The sequence below is a fragment of the Thunnus thynnus genome, chromosome 4, assembly GCF_963924715.1.
Source record: "Thunnus thynnus chromosome 4, fThuThy2.1, whole genome shotgun sequence".
NCBI lineage: Eukaryota > Metazoa > Chordata > Actinopteri > Scombriformes > Scombridae > Thunnus > Thunnus thynnus.
Genome location: NC_089520.1, coordinates 25,452,142 through 25,470,706, shown reverse-complemented (window position 1 = coordinate 25,470,706; position 18,565 = coordinate 25,452,142). Strand labels below are relative to the sequence as shown.

At 42.4% G+C, this 18,565-nt stretch overlaps 1 protein-coding gene across 4 annotated transcripts in view; it reads right to left on the bottom strand.

Moving 5' to 3' along the window:
* Positions 1–472: 472 nt before the first annotated feature.
* The window catches only part of LOC137181837 (plexin-A1-like), a 194,967-nt gene continuing 176,874 nt past the window's right edge, over positions 473–18,565 (bottom strand). For 2 of the 4 annotated variants that reach the window (XM_067587888.1, XM_067587889.1), the window contains exons 22-32: positions 17,994–18,250; positions 15,040–15,106; positions 11,314–11,460; positions 10,712–10,871; positions 10,016–10,119; positions 9,596–9,704; positions 7,399–7,589; positions 5,535–5,704; positions 5,050–5,262; positions 4,794–4,944; positions 473–4,385 (exon numbers count right to left, since the gene is read on the bottom strand). In XM_067587888.1, the coding sequence (XP_067443989.1) occupies positions 4,290–4,385; positions 4,794–4,944; positions 5,050–5,262; positions 5,535–5,704; positions 7,399–7,589; positions 9,596–9,704; positions 10,016–10,119; positions 10,712–10,871; positions 11,314–11,460; positions 15,040–15,106; positions 17,994–18,250 (1,665 nt within the window). In that variant the 3' untranslated portion in view covers positions 473–4,289. The remainder of the gene's footprint in view (positions 4,386–4,793; positions 4,945–5,049; positions 5,263–5,534; positions 5,705–7,398; positions 7,590–9,595; positions 9,705–10,015; positions 10,120–10,711; positions 10,872–11,313; positions 11,461–15,039; positions 15,107–17,993; positions 18,251–18,565) is intronic. The other 2 variants (XM_067587890.1, XM_067587891.1) reach the window with 1 other exon arrangement.

Here is an 18,565-nt window from a genome sequence, read left to right as displayed (position 1 = left end):
ACCAAAGCCATAATGGTTAATCCTCTGGGGACCATGAATGTTCGTATAAATTTCCATGGTAATTCAGCCAATCGTTGTTTCAGTATATATTATATAGATATTTCAGTCTGAACCTCAGTGGTGGACCGTCTGACTGACCTTGCCATGTATAGCCATGCTGCTAGCATGATTAAAAATAACACAATTTATGGAAGATTATGGTAATTCTTCAACTCTTTCCTTTGTCACTGAATCACTGAGAATGAGAATCTATCCAGGGTTGTGCAGGTGGTGGACAATCCTTGGAAATGAGTAGGGAAGAGTGTTTCAGGTGGAGCGAATATACAAAATACACACATATTAGGATTCTTTAGCTAGTTAAATGGCATTAAATGATATGGTGAGAGCAAAATAAAAGATCTGCATGACTACTTTTTCCATCCACTCATAAAAATGGCAGGAGTCAAAAAAAAAAAAAAAATCCAAGTCACATTTTATTTAGCAAAAAATGTTTAATCTCTCCTTGATGCGTGTTTATTTACAAGTAGTAAATCTGCAAAATAGGAAATAACAGAATATTTACACAATGAATGTTGACCTGCAAACTTGTGACAGTCGCTTCAAGTCTGAAACTCTAAAAATGTATCACCTATTGTAGTATTAAAATTCCTTTGCCACCTCTGTCTGAAATTCATTTGCTTTGCCTTGGATCCTATGCAACTTCCATTTTGAAAAGAAAAAGAAAAGGAAAGAAGAACTACTGGATTTTCCAAATTCTGAAGAGAGCAGGAAATACAACAGAAAAGAGAATGATGCCAGGACTTGCATTTGATTTGACCATGGTTTGGAAAGGCAAAAATGTGACTAAGCATGTCTAAAGAGCCGAGAATTAAACTTGAGATACATGACTATGTGCTGAATCCGCTAATTCTGAAGGCAGTGCAGTAAACTTAATTTGTTCATTTGTTCTGATTTGACAGAAAAACAGCAGAAAACCCAGCAACTGTCAAACTACAGTCGGCATGTTGTTCTTGACAAGCTCTAAGTCAGCCTCAGTCAGCAGTTGATGCCAACTTCTCTTGATGACACCAAACACTCTTAGACAACAGACATGCTTTATACCACCTCAATAACAATAAATACAAGTTCATTATTACACTAAACAGTGCAAACTGAAGGACAGAGATGGGATTCTTTTTCTTTTTTTTTTTTTTTAAAGATTCATCTGGACTTGCAAAGCAGGTCAATCTTAAAGGCAAGTAGCCATGCAAACGAGAAACAAGCCGACCCCCTTACTAGTCATTTAATCAACCAAATTACAACCAGAATACAACACAAATGGACCATGAACCTGAGAATGAGTTGAGAATATATAAGTGTCTTTAAAAAGCCTGACAGATCACCAGCTGGACACTGCAGCCTCAGTTGGTTTTCATCTGTGCACTTCTTGAGGGAGCGAGTGGATTTGTCCCAACTGTACATTGAACTCATACAGATCATGTAAAAGGACTGCTGTTGAGAGCACTGCTAAGCTCTGGCCTCAGCAGCCACCTATTTCCTTACCATGTGATCTACAGTAAAAGCACCAAAATGTACAGATGCAGCAAAAAGTCAGCTGTATACAGAGAAGGGAAAACACATGGTAAAAATGTTTGTAATGTGGACTAAGCATATTTTGGTGGAGTGCTCTCTTAAAGATGATTCAAACAGAAATGATTTTACGTGTGTAGCCAGCATGGTCAGCTGAAAAGAAGAAATTTCTATCCCCAAATCGGCCAGAGTGGTCCCTAAAGACTTTTTTGGCAGGTTTAGAGTAAACTATCAAGTTCTAACAGGTATCCAGCTGAACTAGGCTCATATGCTCAGCTGTAGAAAGCAATGTCACATCTCAAACATGTAAACAAAATGGATTGACAATAATTTGGGAGGTGTGCTCACTATCCTGGATGTGAGAGAAGATTGATTTTTTTTTTTTTTTTAAGGAACCTGGCGAAAAATGAACAGCAACAGCATTTATGATCAGCATAAAATGACAGCCCTAATGTTTGATAGAAAAACAAGGTACAAGAGTTAAAGCAGCAAGTCACATTTCCATCACAAAGACACAGATGTTCATCTGATGCAACAATTTCATTTTTGATCCTTGAGATCAGGAAAATAAACCTTGAGTCCGGTCAAGTACTTCAACTTCAGGCAAACCAAAGAGAATTTTGTCTTCTGTGTACCGTAAAATGTACAATTTACATGTTGAAAATAAAAAGACAAAAAAGAAAAAAAAAACAAACCTGATTACAAAAAATGGCAAACACCTTTTGTTCATCATGAAAAAGTATACAATTTACAAATGAAAACATCAACAAAAACATTATACAGACCACAGTTTGGTTTTCGGCAAGCAGAAAGAAAAAAAAAAAAAATCTGAAAACATTATTTCTCACCACAAAGTCAAAAACCGTGACTTCAAGACTTCAAAAAAAGGAGAAACAAAGAAATCCTCTTAAGAGAACAATAATTAAAAAAAAAGCTTAAGCCACACATGGCGATAGGCTAGTTTTGAAACAAGAGCTGCAGGCTAAGGGGAGGATTACTCAGCCTTGTGGAGCTAATGAACAGAGGTGTCTCACCTCTGTATCTTTATATATTCCTCCCTCACGGATAAAAGCTAAAACCCCTGTCTCAAATAGATAGGTTAGGAGGTGGAGAGAAACACTCGCTATATCTTTTTGTCGGCCCTCTATTTGGGTATTAATATTGAGAAAATTGAAAAAGAAAACGTGGCTTTAGGCTGAAAACAGCTTTCCCCACTTTGTTTTATCACTAAGGGGCTCGACTAAGCTCTACCTGACCTCATTGTGGATCCTGTGAAGACGTAAACAAAGTCTGCCAGCACCAAGACTTTGGCTTTGCTCTTGCAGGACTGCATTTAAATTAATGACCCTTCAAGGGATGGATAACACAAACTCAGTACCCATGGAATCCTAACAGTTAGATATGGTGGTTTCATCGTATTGGGGCAAACAGGAATATTTCAGGTAGTGCAATGTAGCTACTTCATTGTTCAGTCACAATACCATGATCCACTGAACTGTCATTTCTTGACCCTTGAAGAGAAGAACCAGCCGTGGCGCCAGACACTATCGTGGCCACGGTAAAGCAACGATCCTGTGAGTATATATTTGGTTTTCTGAAACCAAAAGATTGCACTGATTGAATTGGAAACAACAGCAACTTCATGTCATCGCCATGACATTGTGAACTGTCCTGAACTCGAGGAGAAAAATCAACTCCGCACGTCGTCTCGCTTCCCGCCATTTTCAACAAGGATCTTCTGGTGGGTCATCACTCAAACATTTCTTTTCAGTCACTAGGCATGTTCATATTTAAAATCATACGGTAGCACATTCCATCTAACAAAATGTCTTTGCACTAAACAACATTCAAAGAAAACATGGCACAGTACGACTTTTTTGTTTCTTTTTCGTTGTTTTTTTTTTTGTCTACGTTGTTTTTTTTTTGTACTTGAAATATCAAATCATGTTTTATTGTTGTATTTTTATTGTGTTTGTTGGTTAAAATGAAAAGGAAAAACAACAGAAATGTTTTTTCTCCCTAATCTTTCTTTAAAAACGTAGCTGTATTTATATATAATATCTATATAGTCTTCCTTTGTAACGTTTCTGTAAATTGTGCAAATTCAGCAGTAATACAAGTGGCGAGAGATCAGAGAGTGGGCAGTTGATTACATTTATACAAAAAAAAAAGAAGAAAAAAACCTAACATCCTTTAAAAGCGTGACGCCCGTCGGAGTCACATGACCTAGAGAGCCTCTCTCCATTGGCTCATCACAGATCGGTCCATCCTGCTAATGACGCCATATATGGAGTTCTTTTCCAGGTTTCCATTGTTTCTTTCCTGACCATCGCTTCATCACGACAAAACTCCGGAAATCAAAATCAAGCAAACCACAAACACCAACATCCACAATAATCAAATGCTGTCATGTCGACATGTTCTCCATGTATGCATGTGTGAAAATGTCCGGTGTCCCAGTCTCTCACACAGACAAGAGCCCACACGCCATACGGGGCTGCAGACAAACACACACATACACATGTAAGCATACACAGGCCCGCCCATCTCTGCCGAACCCCCCCATTTTGCAGTATACTGCTTCAGTCCTTTTGCAGTTCGTCTGTCGTATTGTTGGGGGTTGGAGTTTTGTTTGTAGTCTGGGTGAGAGGAGCGAGGGAGAGAGACAGATGGCAAGGAGGAGTGAAGAGAAGGAGGAGACGGAGGTTGCTGGATGGTCCTCAGCTGGCCAGGGCCATTGTGTCGATGACCTGCTCCAGCTTGCTCCTCAGTCTCTGTCTCCTCGCCTGCTCGTCCCGCTCCAAAGCCGACAAGATCTGAAGATAGAAAGGGGGAAGAGGTCAGTGAACGTTACAAATGTGGATTCTTTTGATTTGTAACATGGAGGAATTCTACCCAACACAAGGCTGTCAGCATGCCGCCTGACTGGTTCATACGTCATAAACACAAATGTTTGGTGTTTCATTTAACCTGATTATGTTAGCTCTTAAACCTGAATCAACTGTTGAGTGAGGCAAGTCTTTTTAAATAAGCTTGGCTGTTCTTAGCCTCTTTTTTTTGAATTCCTACAATAACACACATGCATAGGACTGAAATATCACCTATGCAAACATGAAGACACAAAAAACTACAATAAGATGAAAATGCCCAAAAATGAAGGCTAAATGATGAGCTGCTGTTGGTCAAAATGATCTAGATTTTGTTAGAAACACTTGAGATCTCACCTCATCCTTGTACTTGACGATGTAGGAGTAGATCTCGTGTAGGGCTGACATGCTGTTGAACTGGTTGGCGTGCAGGCGTGACTGCTCCGCAAGGTAGGCACTCATGTCCTGGTCACTGATGGCCGGCATCCTGGAGATATCGGAGTAGTACCTGCAGACACACACACACACACACACACACGAAAAGGGTTGACATCTTGCACATTTTCTCGAAAACAGTTGTAGGACAAAACAAATTCCATATATACTGACATACCTCTCTACCCAGTTCTTGTAGTTGGGGATGTCTTTAGCGTAGAGCAGCTTGTTTGAAGGCGAGTCCTTCCCTAGTTTATGCTCTGATGTTGAACAGGAGTCCATGAAGGTCTGGGCCACCACAGACAAGCAGGCGTCTGTAATGCTGTTCTTGTGGATGTCAAAGACAAACTGGGGGTTCTTGATCACGTTCACCCAGAACCGCAGTGGAAGACTAGAAGGATTAAGGGGGAAACAAGGGATGTAGAGGAGGACTCGCAGTTAGACTTGACAAGCTATTAGGGTGCGGGGAGAACTGCAATGAATGAAGCTGCACACACAGCTCTGTGAGTGATAAAACACCCAAGGTAAGAAAGACAGAGAGAATAAGGACACTGTACATTCTGCTGCACTGCCAATGTTAAAGTGTTGCATAGATGCTGGCTTACAGACCGAGTCTTTTTCATATGACAGCAACACTATAACGAAACACAAACAAACACTCACCAGTTGCTCTTCCAAGTGTGCCGCACATCAGAGTCTGATATGGAGTGTTTGTCAGCCTGCTCGTCCAAGAAGTCAAACATGTACTTGATGGCGAGCGGCAGGGCGCTGCCTCGGTGCGCTGTGCTGAAGATGGTCTCGAACAGGTCATCCACAAACTTCTGGAGCGTACCCTGAGCAGGAGAATCACGACCGGCTTAGTTAGTTTGCAAAAAACACAAAAAAAATCTCCCTGTGTGTCCTTATAGAGGATGTATCATGATGTTTCAATTCTAAAACATGCTGAAGCACAAGCCCAGTTTCTGTGTATTTTCATGCAAAAGAAGAGAACTACAATAAAGGGATATGTGAGCAGGTCAGAGCTTATAGAGAAGGACTTTAAGGTAAATAATTAAGTCTTCTGCGCCTTTACATCTCATTATAAATGAAAAGTACATATCCATGTTAATTACACTTAAATGAAGCATTGAGCAGTTGAGTTACAACACTATTTCCTCTGCTTGCACATTCATCTTTGGTTGTGTTGGTCTGGCTGTAGGCGATGGCTGTCAGTGGCAGGTGTTTGAGAATGACAGTGCTTTGCTTTTAGTACTCCAACTTTCTGAGAGTTTGAGATGATGCTGAGTGCTCAGTCTTCTTTACAGTATTTAGGATGGGCCCCGCTGAGAGTTCAGCCTGAGGCTCTTCTGCAATGTTTTTTACCACATCACACAATTCTGAATCCTCACAAATTCCTCTGAAGTCGAAATGATTTGATATTTCCCACAAGCTTCCAGCACGTTCTTGGGGCCACTTTTTTACAAAACCTTATTTAAATCAGCCAGTAGTTGAATCTGCAGTTTTGTACTCATTCACACATCCACAAATCAGCTTCCTAAACACACAAAGCTGTGGGGGCTGTAATAAATAAGATCAAACTGCAGCGCTCCAAGTTCCCTCATTGTCTTCCTCTGGCTTGCATCTTAATAATTTCTCAATCGAGGGAGCATTGATGCCGCTAACTTTGCACTTTCCTACCTGGAGCTCCAACAATGGAAATCTAGAGCTAATGAGCGAAACATCGGGGGAGAGGAAGTATCAGGGTGAGCTGAATCACCAAGACAGTTTGTACTTGCAAATGAGAGCAAAAGCCTATCACTGTTGGTAGGCTGTATAGGCAGTTTCTGTGTGTTTGTGTGACTGTGTGCATGCCTGAGTCCTTTCAGGAGTAAGTGAACAGATTTGGAAAAAAAAAGCAGGGATCCATGTGTACTTTGTGCGTAAGGTCTAGGCCTTTGTAGAGGCTAATAAACACCCCAGAATATAAAGTAATTCCAGGGTTGCAACTGCTGTCTCACAAAACATTTTAACAGTGATGGGAACTCAATCACATACTGGCTAATGGCCTGGCTAACAGTTCAGGGATGAAATACACACATCAACACAAACACTGAGCCTGACTCCAGATAACCTTTGAGACCAATCATCCAAAGACGCAGGCTGCATTAGAACCTCAACAAGGGTTCCACAGTGAGGTCTGGAGGACTTGGAGGAATTTGGTGAGTAATGACTGCAGGGTAAAGGCCTGGGCCTATAAGCCCCGAGGCCACCAACAGAGGGCCCAGTAACACCAACCAAACAGCTCAATAGTCAAAGGTCAACCTCCTAATTAAGACACTCACACTCATTCCTGTGCATATGTGTGTCTTTGTGCAAAAGGTTATGAAAAATGTTAATGAGCTTTGAGAGTACCACCAAACAAAGGTCAATAGGGACTGCTGGTGGAAGTGGGCTACATGACAAGGATGTGATGGAGTTTTTGACTCAAGGAGTTTAAGTGTGTGTGTGTGTGTGTGTGTGTGTGTGTGTATGTACAACTTCTTGATACCTTGGTAGCAAGCAGTCTGGTCAGGTAGATCTCAGAGACCATCTTGCTCCCTCTGTCGCCCTCCCTCTGGTCTGAGTGGTCATGGTTCTTGACCAGGTGCCACAGTTTGGTGCCGCTCTCGAGGTCGGGGGTGATCATGGGAGTTCGGGATCGCAAGCTGTCTGGACTGCTGGCTGTCCTCAGCATGCTCTCTGCAAGGAGGAAGAGGACAAGACATGGAGGAGAGGTGAGTGCCAAAAATAACAGTTAGAGTTGAAGATGTGCTTTGTTGTAATAGTTTAGTGTCCAGGGATAAAAAGGTAAATAAGGTAAGTCCAGGAAAGAATTTTTCTTTGGCCTCCCTCCTCGGGAAGTTCAGGGGTCAAGTTTCTTTATACAAAGGTCCTCTGGTAGAGGCAGCCAGGGTATCATTAGATAAATATAATCTGATTACATATATAGAGTTACTGTAGTTTATAAAAGTATAATTCCTTTTGACTTAATCTACATTTCAAGGTGAAATAATTTAGGCTTTGTACGTAGAAAAAAAAACACATGAATAAGAAATCTGAGGCAGTCAAAGAGAGAGCAAAATCTCCTTGTGAAGTTAAAAGCATTTCTGAAAGGTGACGGCTTCTTCTACTTGCATGTCACTCTTTCATACCAGAATAAATTTGTCTGTCACTCTCTCTCGCTCCTGCTGCCTTCCTTCCTCCCTCCCTCCCTTTGTTGGACAGTGATCCCCTATTTTGTGACACGGAGCATTACGCTTTCAGTTTGAATGCTTGACACTTGCGTGACAAAGCAGGAAAGGATTGAGCAGTTCAAAATTTCAGGAGAGAATGTGGACCAGGAAGTTCAGAGCAAGTGTGATAGGGGCGTTAGTGTGTATTTATGTGCATGTCACGGGGGCAGAGCTCAGGAGCACAGTAACTATAGACCAGAGTGGGGCTCAGAAAACAGAAAAGAGAGAGAGAGATGAAAAAAGTGTCCACTTCACACCTGGCATTAGCATGTGCCTCGTGGTATCTCGATCTGATGTAACTGGATGACATTTATTTGGCATAAAAATGCTTCTGAGACATATTCATGAGCCAAAGTTTGACAGTCAGTCGATTACTTTAATTTAAAACTTAAACGTACTCTCAAATGTACTTAGACTGGCATGGGAGAAGACATTGGTTGGGTCACATGTTGGAGGTTAAAGGATTACCCAAAATGCAACAAGTTCCTGCACATTCAGTTATCCATTTTAACCAGCAGTTAAGTCAGTCTCCTGTCTGTTATGCCTTGGTTGCACAAAAGCAGGTCGTAAACCGCATGGGATGACATAAACAGCCGCTGTGCAACTGGAGCAGCTCAAGTCTGCTATACTGTGCAGGTGGAAAAAGTATGCTATGTTCTGTCCTACCTGACACCTGTTAATGTGATTTCTTGGTCAGATGCACACATGAAACAATGTTAAAATTTAATGGCTCCAGTCTGTGAACGGGGAAAGGCATTTCACTTTCTTTGGCTTATTTACATGTGGATTTTATGCATTTTTGCACTACATTATTTCATCAACAAAAATAGCAAAAATACCAGGTATAAAGAGGATCAAAGAGAAACTGAAAGAGAAGTGAGCAGTGATAAAGAGCTGGACAGCCAGTAAGTCACTGACACAGAAACCAGCCCGCTGTCCTTGATATCAAACTGTGCTGCTGACAGCTGTCATGCCTGTGATCTTTTATGGCATGTATGATGGGAGTTGACAACAAACAAAAATTTTAGTACTATGCCATTACCACAGTGAAAACTAAATTTGATAAAGTGTTCAAATACTAGATTTTTCTTTCAATAAATGTGAAAATGTGTAATTCCATTTTAACATTACAGTAGGTCAAGTGGCTATAGTGTATAAGTTTATATATATTAAAGAAGGCTACAAGTTGTTCAACAGGTCTTGAACCGAACTGCAGATCAACTTGACAGAGTTGGTGCCAGATGCAGAATTTAACTAGTACAGAGATGACACAGACAGACACAAACCAACATATTAAAAGTATAGAAATGTAACTGCAAAACAACTTGAAATTGAAACATACAGGTCAGAATCTCAAAGCAGTATGGGTATTTTGCTTTTACACATAGCTTGTTGGACATGCATTTGCACATATTATGAAAATGAGTGCACATCGACATACACACATAAACATACACACACACACACACACACCTTCTTTCGTACCGTATCTGCTGAGGGACTTCGTAAATGTGGAGGAGTTGGAGATGTTGTAGGCTGAGTTCTGTTTAGGCACCAGGGCAATCACTGAGCCATCTGTCACCTGAAAAAAGGATTTTCAAGATCAGTTATCGCTGCACGAAATGTCCAGCAGCAAGATTACAGTCAAACCACACAACCAAAAGTGAAATTTCTTTACTAGCGTAGCTAAAATGTGTTATTTTTTATTTTGTTTTGCGACAAAACAACATGAACAGAGATGACAACTGTGACATTGTTTCAATGGGCTGAATTTTACCCAAAACAATGACAGCTATTACTGTTTGTTGAATGCATCCAAATCAATGAGATGTCATTGTTTCAGTAAGACACAAAGCATCATGGGATTTATGTTGAGCTTAAGCAGCAGGATACCTGGTAGTGAGCCAGGGTGTTGAGTCTCTTCCAGTCGTTATCGATCTTAGTGGTGACGTCCTCGTCCTGAAGGATGATGCGAGCCATCCTACCCTGCCGCCATTCTGTCACACACACACACACACACACACACGCAGGAGATACAGGTAAGGTTGCATACATATAAAATTGAGAGAGAAAAGGAGGCAGGTGTGTGTCTGTGAATCTACACAATATGGCTTCAGTTTATGTACATGAGCTACTTCATAGATATGCACAACTTAACACTGGTATTTTAACCCCTACTTAAAATTTCAATATAGTTAAGTGAGTACAACTTCCACTCAGATATGACAATTGTGGTATTTTCCTCTCTTTCACAGCCACACTTACTGCCCACTTCTTAGGCACACCAATCAATTTGCACAGACAACTTCCTCCTCCAAACAACATGCCAAGTTGCTGTGATTTAGTAAAGAATGCAGCCAGCAAAGTTCACTGACTGAATTAAATTTAGACTGGGTTCAGACTTTTGGCTCCTCACTTGAATTTTTTTGGATGCAGAATCACCTCTCCTGTCTGAAGGGCCCCCTCCTGCTTCAGAGAGCGTTTGAAACAATTCAGTCTTTTACCCCCTGTAGTAGTGCACCTGTGCTCTGTGTGTATACTTCTGTGTGTATGTGTATGTGTGTGTGAAGTAGTTTTCCCTCTCCTTACCCAGATCCATATCTGAGGCCTTTGGTCTCTGAGAGTATGGTGTGCCCTTGTACACAGCATCTAGAAGCTTCTCCTTCACCTGCGTCACTGTGTCACAGTTCAGGCTCTTCACTGTCACCTCCGGAGCGTTCTCATTCTCCGGGTTCACACAGTGCAGCGTCTACAGAGGCAGTGGTCAGAGGGCAAAGGGCACGGGTCACATTTAGACCAGGAAGTCAGCACAGAATGGTAGCGTTTACTATTGATGTGAGGAAGCATGACCCTGCAATGATTTTTGACCTGCAAACTAACACCTCATACAGCAGTTTAGAATCAATATTCAACTGAGGAACAGTGCACATGTAGCTTTTTATTATTATTATTATATGTGCAACTCATCAGCATCAAATCTCATATTGGTTTTCAACTTTAATATATCAAAATGACCCCAGATTTAGCAACGTGGAATTCATTTTGATCAAATAAGTAAGGCTTTCCGAGAATACTGGACACATTAAATCTGTGTTAATATACTGTATGTGTGCATCTGTTTTACATTTTCCCCCAGCACCAAATGTGTGGTCCAACTGTCTATGTCCACTAGTATGCATCTGTGTACTGACCAAAGTCTTGTAGTCAATCTGCTGTCTGATGAGTTTGTCCTCGCTGAGGGAGTAGCGGGCTTCTCCTGTGATTGCGTCAATTGGTCCCTTCTCCATTTGCTGCTTCATGGCACAGTACAGCATGAACAGAGGCTCTCCAGCACACTCCTGGAAACAAGAATAGAAAGATGCGGTAGTAGGAAGAGGGAGACGGGTAGAAGTGCAAGACGAATGGGGGACAGATGAAAAGAGAAGGAAAGAGAGAGAGAGAGAGACAGATTGTTAAAATGAACAATACAAATGCAACTGTGCAAAAACTTCAAACAACTCAACAGCAAAAAGTGCAGAGCTTTGCTGAGTAACTCTCCAATTATATTTCTAATCTTCCGTGAGCCAACCACAGCCAGAGTAGTAAAGGACGAGGCCATGGCCTGTGTTGGCTAATGGCATCCTGATAACTGACAGAACAACACACTCACACACGCTATTTTTCTCTCACATGCTCCAGCCTCTCCCCAGTGTCTCTTTGGGGAAAAACACCCTCTGTAAATCTGTGTTTGTGTGTGTGTGTGTGTGTGTGTGTGAGTGAGTAGGTGAGTGAGCAAGAAGGAGAGAAATCAGAGGAAGTGTGAGTGTGAGTGAGTGGCAATTGATGGAGGAGTTAATAGAAGGTTAACGACTGAGGGGTGAAAAACGCTTGGAGAAGCACTTTGGCGTGTGAAATGTGTCAACCAGGCAACGAACACTGGGAAGTTGGGCCCCTGTCTCTCTTTCCCTCTCTTTTTTTCACTCACTCGTTCTGCTGGGCTGCCAGCTAAGCACTGCTGCTTGTACAGCTCCTGGGATCCTCTCATCTTTAAAGGATAATTCCAGTTTATTGCAACATGGGACTTATTTTCATAGGTCAGACAGAATAAGAAACATGAGCATTCAGATTAACTGAGGGGTTTTACACAAATATCCAGGTTAGCAAAACTTATTTGGAGGAGAAAATGAAGGTGAACAGTGACATTATTACACAAACTGTCCGCTGTGAACATCACAGTTTACAGACCAACTCATAGTTCAACATTGACCTACCATGGTTACATATTTCCGATGACATTTTGGGCGCACTAACTTTTTGGTTTTATTTCCAACTAAGTGGCTCAGATCACTGGTTCCCATCGTGTGGGTCAGGACCGCCTAATGGTTCACTGTGGAAATGTACAGGATTCCCTGAGGGGGGAAATATGAGAATAACAACATATTTCTACTAAAGAAAATTATTTTTAGTTTGGGGGAAGAAAAAAAAAAACACACCAGCTGTTCCCAAACAGTCTCAAAGTCCACTTCCTACTTTCTCTGGCTTTCAGTAGAATCTATCTGGATAATTTTACGCAGATGCTCATATTAGTATTTTTTTTTCTTCTGACTTTCCTCTAATCTGTGCATTCTGGATCATTTCACATCTTCAGACCTCTAAAGATTATTCAAATGAAACAGTCTGAAGAGGAAACATCATTTTTTGGTTAAGCTGCTCCCAACACACAGACATGAAACTTGTGAAAAGGGATACTGAGAAGGTTAAGCTTCATCTTAAAAGTGTCACAAGTCAAAAAGTTTGGGACTCTTGATAATCTGGCTATACTGTTAGCTTGTTTACAACAACTTCTTGTAGCGATGTCACTGTCTTTGCACATCTCAGCAATCACTTTGGTGAGTACAACGTTATCGTGACCAATGGAAATTAAGGTCAAATCTATGAAAATATATGAAACTTGAATTATCCTTTAAAGATAGCACATTATATGCATCACATTAATGTATTTCTAAATGTTATTGGTCTCATGATGGTACTCAAATTACCAATATATTAATTCTGAACCAATTCACATTTTTTCTTCAACATGCAACTTTGTGCCTTGAACCAGAGATGTGTACAGCAAAGTCCTGCCCTCCACCTCTCAGTTGGGCCTGTTCCTGCATCACAACACATGTCAGTCATCTTGGTGAGCTGTCAGATGAACTCTGTGGGATAATCTAGCACTGCCTGCTTCCTACAGAGAAAACACAGCACACCAGCTGACGTCCTCTCTGTCTCGCAGCATACAAACCAGCTCTGAGCTGCATCTCAGCCTTGATGCTCCATGTTTATGTTGTCATTTTTGACCTCTATGTCTGCAGACACAGACTGATAATATTGAACGTATCTGATTTATTCACATTATAACTTGATAATTAGCATACTGCGTTTTGAAAGTCTTATTACACAGACATTTTTTATTCTGATAATATATCCAATCTAACCCACCTTTTCACTCACATGCAGGACCTCAGGTGCAAAAACAGTGTAACCATGTGACTCCCCGCTCTCTTGAACAAGCCAGTGCAAAAGGAGGACAAGTGAACCCTTAGAATAGGGTAATGGATAAAAGGCTTTTTTTTTTCTTACTCCTGTTCCTTTTATTAAGTAAAAGCTCCATCTCTTCCCTTCTCTTGAACAACTACTTGACCTTTACCCATCTCTATTCACACCTGGCTGAACCTTGAAATTGTTCCAGGCCTTTCTTTTATGCAACCCCTAAAAACTCAGGAGAAAGAGAGGCGCTGAATTGCAGAGGTTAGATAAAAGCTAGGCTGGTAACCTTGCTGCTAGCTACAGTGAGTCTTTGCTTCAGTGCTCATTTTCCCCAATCCCTCCATCCCCCACTTTTCATTTTAAAACCTCTTTCACATCCCCAAAAATTCCTCTTTTCCCTACATTACTACCTCTGGCTCTTTCTTCTGCTTTTAGCCCTTTTCTCTCTTAATTCATCTGCCTTTGCATGTCCTTCCACTGTTGTTCTTGTCTTGTCTAAAGTTCATTCTGTAGAAAGACAGCTGTTATAAAAGCAGGCTGGAAAAACACCACCATCCCCAACAGCTTCTCTGGTAACCCATTCCCCTGTCTCTGAACCCTACTCTGCCTGTCCAGTCTCGCATATGGAGCCAAAACACACATGCACGCAAACACAAAACTGATACACTTGCGCGCACACACACACACACACACACACACACACACACACACACACACAGATGCTAACTGGGACCCCTGGGGGCTTGGCTGGTTTGCTGTCCACCAGAATGCCTGTCCTGGCGGGGATTTAAGGCCCCGCTGCTAACTGATTAGCTGCAGCAATGTTTGAATGTAGAGAATGTGTGTGTGGAAACAAGAATTTAGCAGTTTAAGCCTCAATAATTCTCTCTGATTCCATATCAGAGGGAGAGGAATTCAGAGGGAGAAAGAGAACATGGGAGACAGACAGACAAAGAAATGTGGAAATGCATTTTTGTAAGATCTCTGGCTTCCTCTTTTACTAAGCCCCAAAGCTCTGAAGGGGGAACACACTTGCATGTGTACAGGTAAACGCACACACACTTTCCTGGCTCTAAAAGAATCCAAGCGAGGGACACAAAGAGAGGACAGGTTAGTGCGACAGGCTATGGCAATCACAACAACATGACCAGCTGTGTCTGAACAGCGCTTCAGACTCCACAGATTCCTCAATTCGGAGAAAGGAGAATTTACCACATGAAAGGCAGAGGTAAGGGATAGGTAGCCTGCTGCCTTTGCCTTATCTAATGCTGCAGCTGTGTGTGTGTGTGTATGTGTGTGTGTGTGCGTTTGTGTTAAAGTGGCATTTTTTTCTATTCTCAAACACCAGCGGTATTAGTATTACTTCAAAAGTTATGTGTGTCTGTGTGTGTGTGAGACAATTTTACCTTGAGGAACTTGTAAAGCAGGAAGGTGAACCAGTTGGTGAGCATCTTCTCAGCGACTGACTCCGTCCTGGGAGAGAGATGAAACGGTGGGGTAGGTTGGGGATGAGGGTGAGAGGGAAATAATAGAAAAAGAAAGTGATAGTGAAAAGAGAGCGGAAGGAATTGAGGAGGAAGAGGGAGAGGGAGAAAGAAAAGAAAAGAAAACAAAAAAAAAACAGAATGATTTTTTATGCCATCACCTCAGTAAACCTCTGCACAAGACACTGGGGGGTTTTGGAGTCATTCCAAACTGCTCCTCCCTGTTTCAGCATGCACACCCAAACAAACCCCCCCTCCCTCCCCCGGCTAGAACATACGGCATTATCAGGCGCCGTGCAGTTAGCCTTCAAACAACCGAGCCCTTTCCCTTTCTCTCCTTCACTCCCCCCCCCCCCCCGACCCCCCAAAACCTCACACGCAAACAAATTAACTTGGCAAAACAAACCCCTCCATTTCTTTCATTGTTCCACCCCCCTCCCTCACATTTTTCCTCCTTCAAGCAAACCCACTCGTCTTCATTAAAAATACAGCAATTAGTATAATTCGCTAACTTCTCTCGTTAATCACAAACCTACCGTGTAATGAGGGGAAACTCTGAACGTGCACACTCTCGAGGAGACACACGTGAACAAACGGTGAATGAAAACAGAACAATTAAAAGGCATTGTAATTAACGGACTTATTGCGTCTAATTTGTTAAACAGCTGAAAGGGAGACCGGCACTGCGGGTATGTAGGGGAAAGCAGGAGGGCAAAAAAAACCCCCGAAAAAGATTATTTCTCTCTCTCAATCATCGTCTTCAGATTTACCTCCTTGTTTTCTGCAATTGCTCCCTTTCACTACTGTTTAATTATCCATTCCTTGTTTTCTCTTAGATGAATGGGGGGATGCTTGAGAACTATCTGGATTCTTGTGTGGGGTTACTGGGTTGTCTAACTGGGCCACATTGCTGCACTTTCCAGCTTCTCGTAGATATCAGTCTCTTAATCATTAGCATGGCACAGGGTGCAAAAAGGAGAAGAAAAGGTACATTCTGTTGAGAAATGACAGCACTGAAAGATATTTTCTTGTCAAAGGAAATTCTTTTTTTTTTTTTTTTTCACGACAATTGAGGAATAGGAAGGGAATAAAGGAAAAGACAGGAAACTAGGCCAATGCACTAGTGGAACCAGTGAAGGCCTGTAGCAGGAACGAGACATGAACCCCTACGCTTCCGCAAGCCTCCTGTTTGACTGTTGAGCGTTGTTTGATGTATGTGGAACCGTTTCTTTTTCATGGCTGTCAGCAAAATATACCAGATGAAAGATGAGGCAACAGGGAAAGGAGGGTTGGAGGACGAGGGAGGCGAATACACCTGGACAGAACATGCTTTTGGGCATGTCAGGACTTGATAGTGGGCGCTTTGTAACATCATCTCATTCAGGGGTAAGCTACGTCTCAGCACCTATCGTTCCAAAGTTCCTCATCATGTGCTACACGAAGAAGGGGGTCGATGCAGCTTTCCTGGCCACACGCAGTGAGTCTGAGCCTCTAATGTACAAATCAAACAAAATGCACCCAATGTGGAGAGCATAATTTCGCCATAGGGGATGGAAATCCACATAGGAGAAGACTATTAAGTTGTTTTCCTGTGCCTTTCTGTGTATATGTCTTAAAAAAAAATCTCAAGTCTATCTATTGCAGTAAAAAAAAAGACTAAAACAGGGCGAACTATGTGTAATAATTGCAGAGCTTATTAACGCCAGCTCCCGAGGCTAGTGTAGTTAGCAGGGACAGCATGTTGTGACCGTACGCCCCAAGAGGGGATTGGAAAAGGCTTCACACAGGCACACTGGCTGAGAGTCATTTATTTGATTAGATTTTTAATTAAATATCTCTCCGAGGAGAAGTAGGAGACGAAAAAAACATAACTTTTTTATCATTTAATGTCTAATTCCAATTTATTTGGAGACGGGCCATTTCTCTAATTGTGTCTTTCCTTAAATACGTGTATCTTTTCCTGCCTGACTGTCTGCGCCGACTAATTTTTCCTTTCCTTCCCCCCCTCTGCCTATCTACTCTCTCACCATATTGCACCTTTCTACCTTCCTACAGCCTTTCTATTCTTCCCTCCTCTTCTCTCTCTCTCCATCAATTTGCCTCTAGCCCAAGTCTCCCTCTAGACATTTTGCCCTCGCTTTCTGTCAATCACCATTTCCCTCCCTCCCTGTGCTCCATCCACCTTTCTCTCACTGCCTCTGCCTCTTTCACCTCGCATTCTTCTCTTCCCTTCTCTCCCTATCCTTCACACCCTTCCTTGTAAATCCTCCTCCTCCTCCTCACCCCCTATCTCTCGTACTTTTCCCCCTCTCTACCTGTGTGTGTGTGTGTGTGTGAGAGAAAGGAAAGAGCGGTCTGTCTGACTGCAGCTCCGTTGGGAGTGTGTGTGTGTGCTCAGGGGTGTAATCCTCTCTGACAGCGACAGGGTTGAGAGATAGAGAGGAGGTAATGTCACATACGCCTCTAAAAGCTACAGTCACTGTCCCCCCTTCCTGTTCCATAACTTCAGCTGCATGATGGAAAACTAATTGCTCGACACTCTCAAAGAGCATCGTCTTCTATTTTCTTCGATTTTCTGTTCTCTTCCTACTTCGGCGACATAATGTGCCTAACTATCTGCTTGGTTTTCCAGCGTTTGCATGTTTTCGAGGGTGCCCACTTTCAGAGGAATGCCTCTTCGCGAGGACATCCTAACCAAGTCAGGAGTATGAAAATCAAAAGGTCTGATCTCACACACACACACACACACACACACACACACACACAAAGGACGTAACCTCACACTTGAACCCCCAGTGGGGAAACATGTGCATATGTGACATTTTTTTCAACCCCTCTTCCTTCCTGCCTCCCTCCCTCCCTCCCTCTTTTCATACCTCCTGAGTAAGAGCTTCGGGTGGTTTTTGCTCTCCAGGTTTTTGTCGATGAGGTCAGACAGGAGCTGTTTGAGGACACCAGTGGCGTACTCCATCTCCCCCTGCAGCGCCGTCATGATGAGGGAGGCCACGTTGCCGCGGTCTCGCATCGAGAAGGACCGCTGCGCCTCCAGGGTGCGGATGAAGGTCAGCAGGAAGTGCTTCTTGGTCAGCAGCTGGCCAAACAACGTCAGGGCCTTCTCCACGTTAGCGGGGACCTGGAGGAGAGAAGTACGGAAGTGATGATGGGGAGGAGTGTGAGGAGAGGGAGGGAGTGTTGGATGAATGGTGGAAACCAGCCAGGCAGGTAAGGTTGTGTAAAGGAAGCAGGAAATTAGTTGGAAGGAAAGAAGAGAGATGGGGCAGAAAAAGGGGTGGAAAGCAAGAGGTTAAAGGAAGGAGAAAAGAATCGTTTGTGAGTAACAGTTGAGAAATGGGTTAATGAGTATGTGTGAGAATAGGATATATCAGATGAAGGGTACATTGGCAAAAGAGCCACTCATGCACACTCGCAATATGTTTATCTACATACA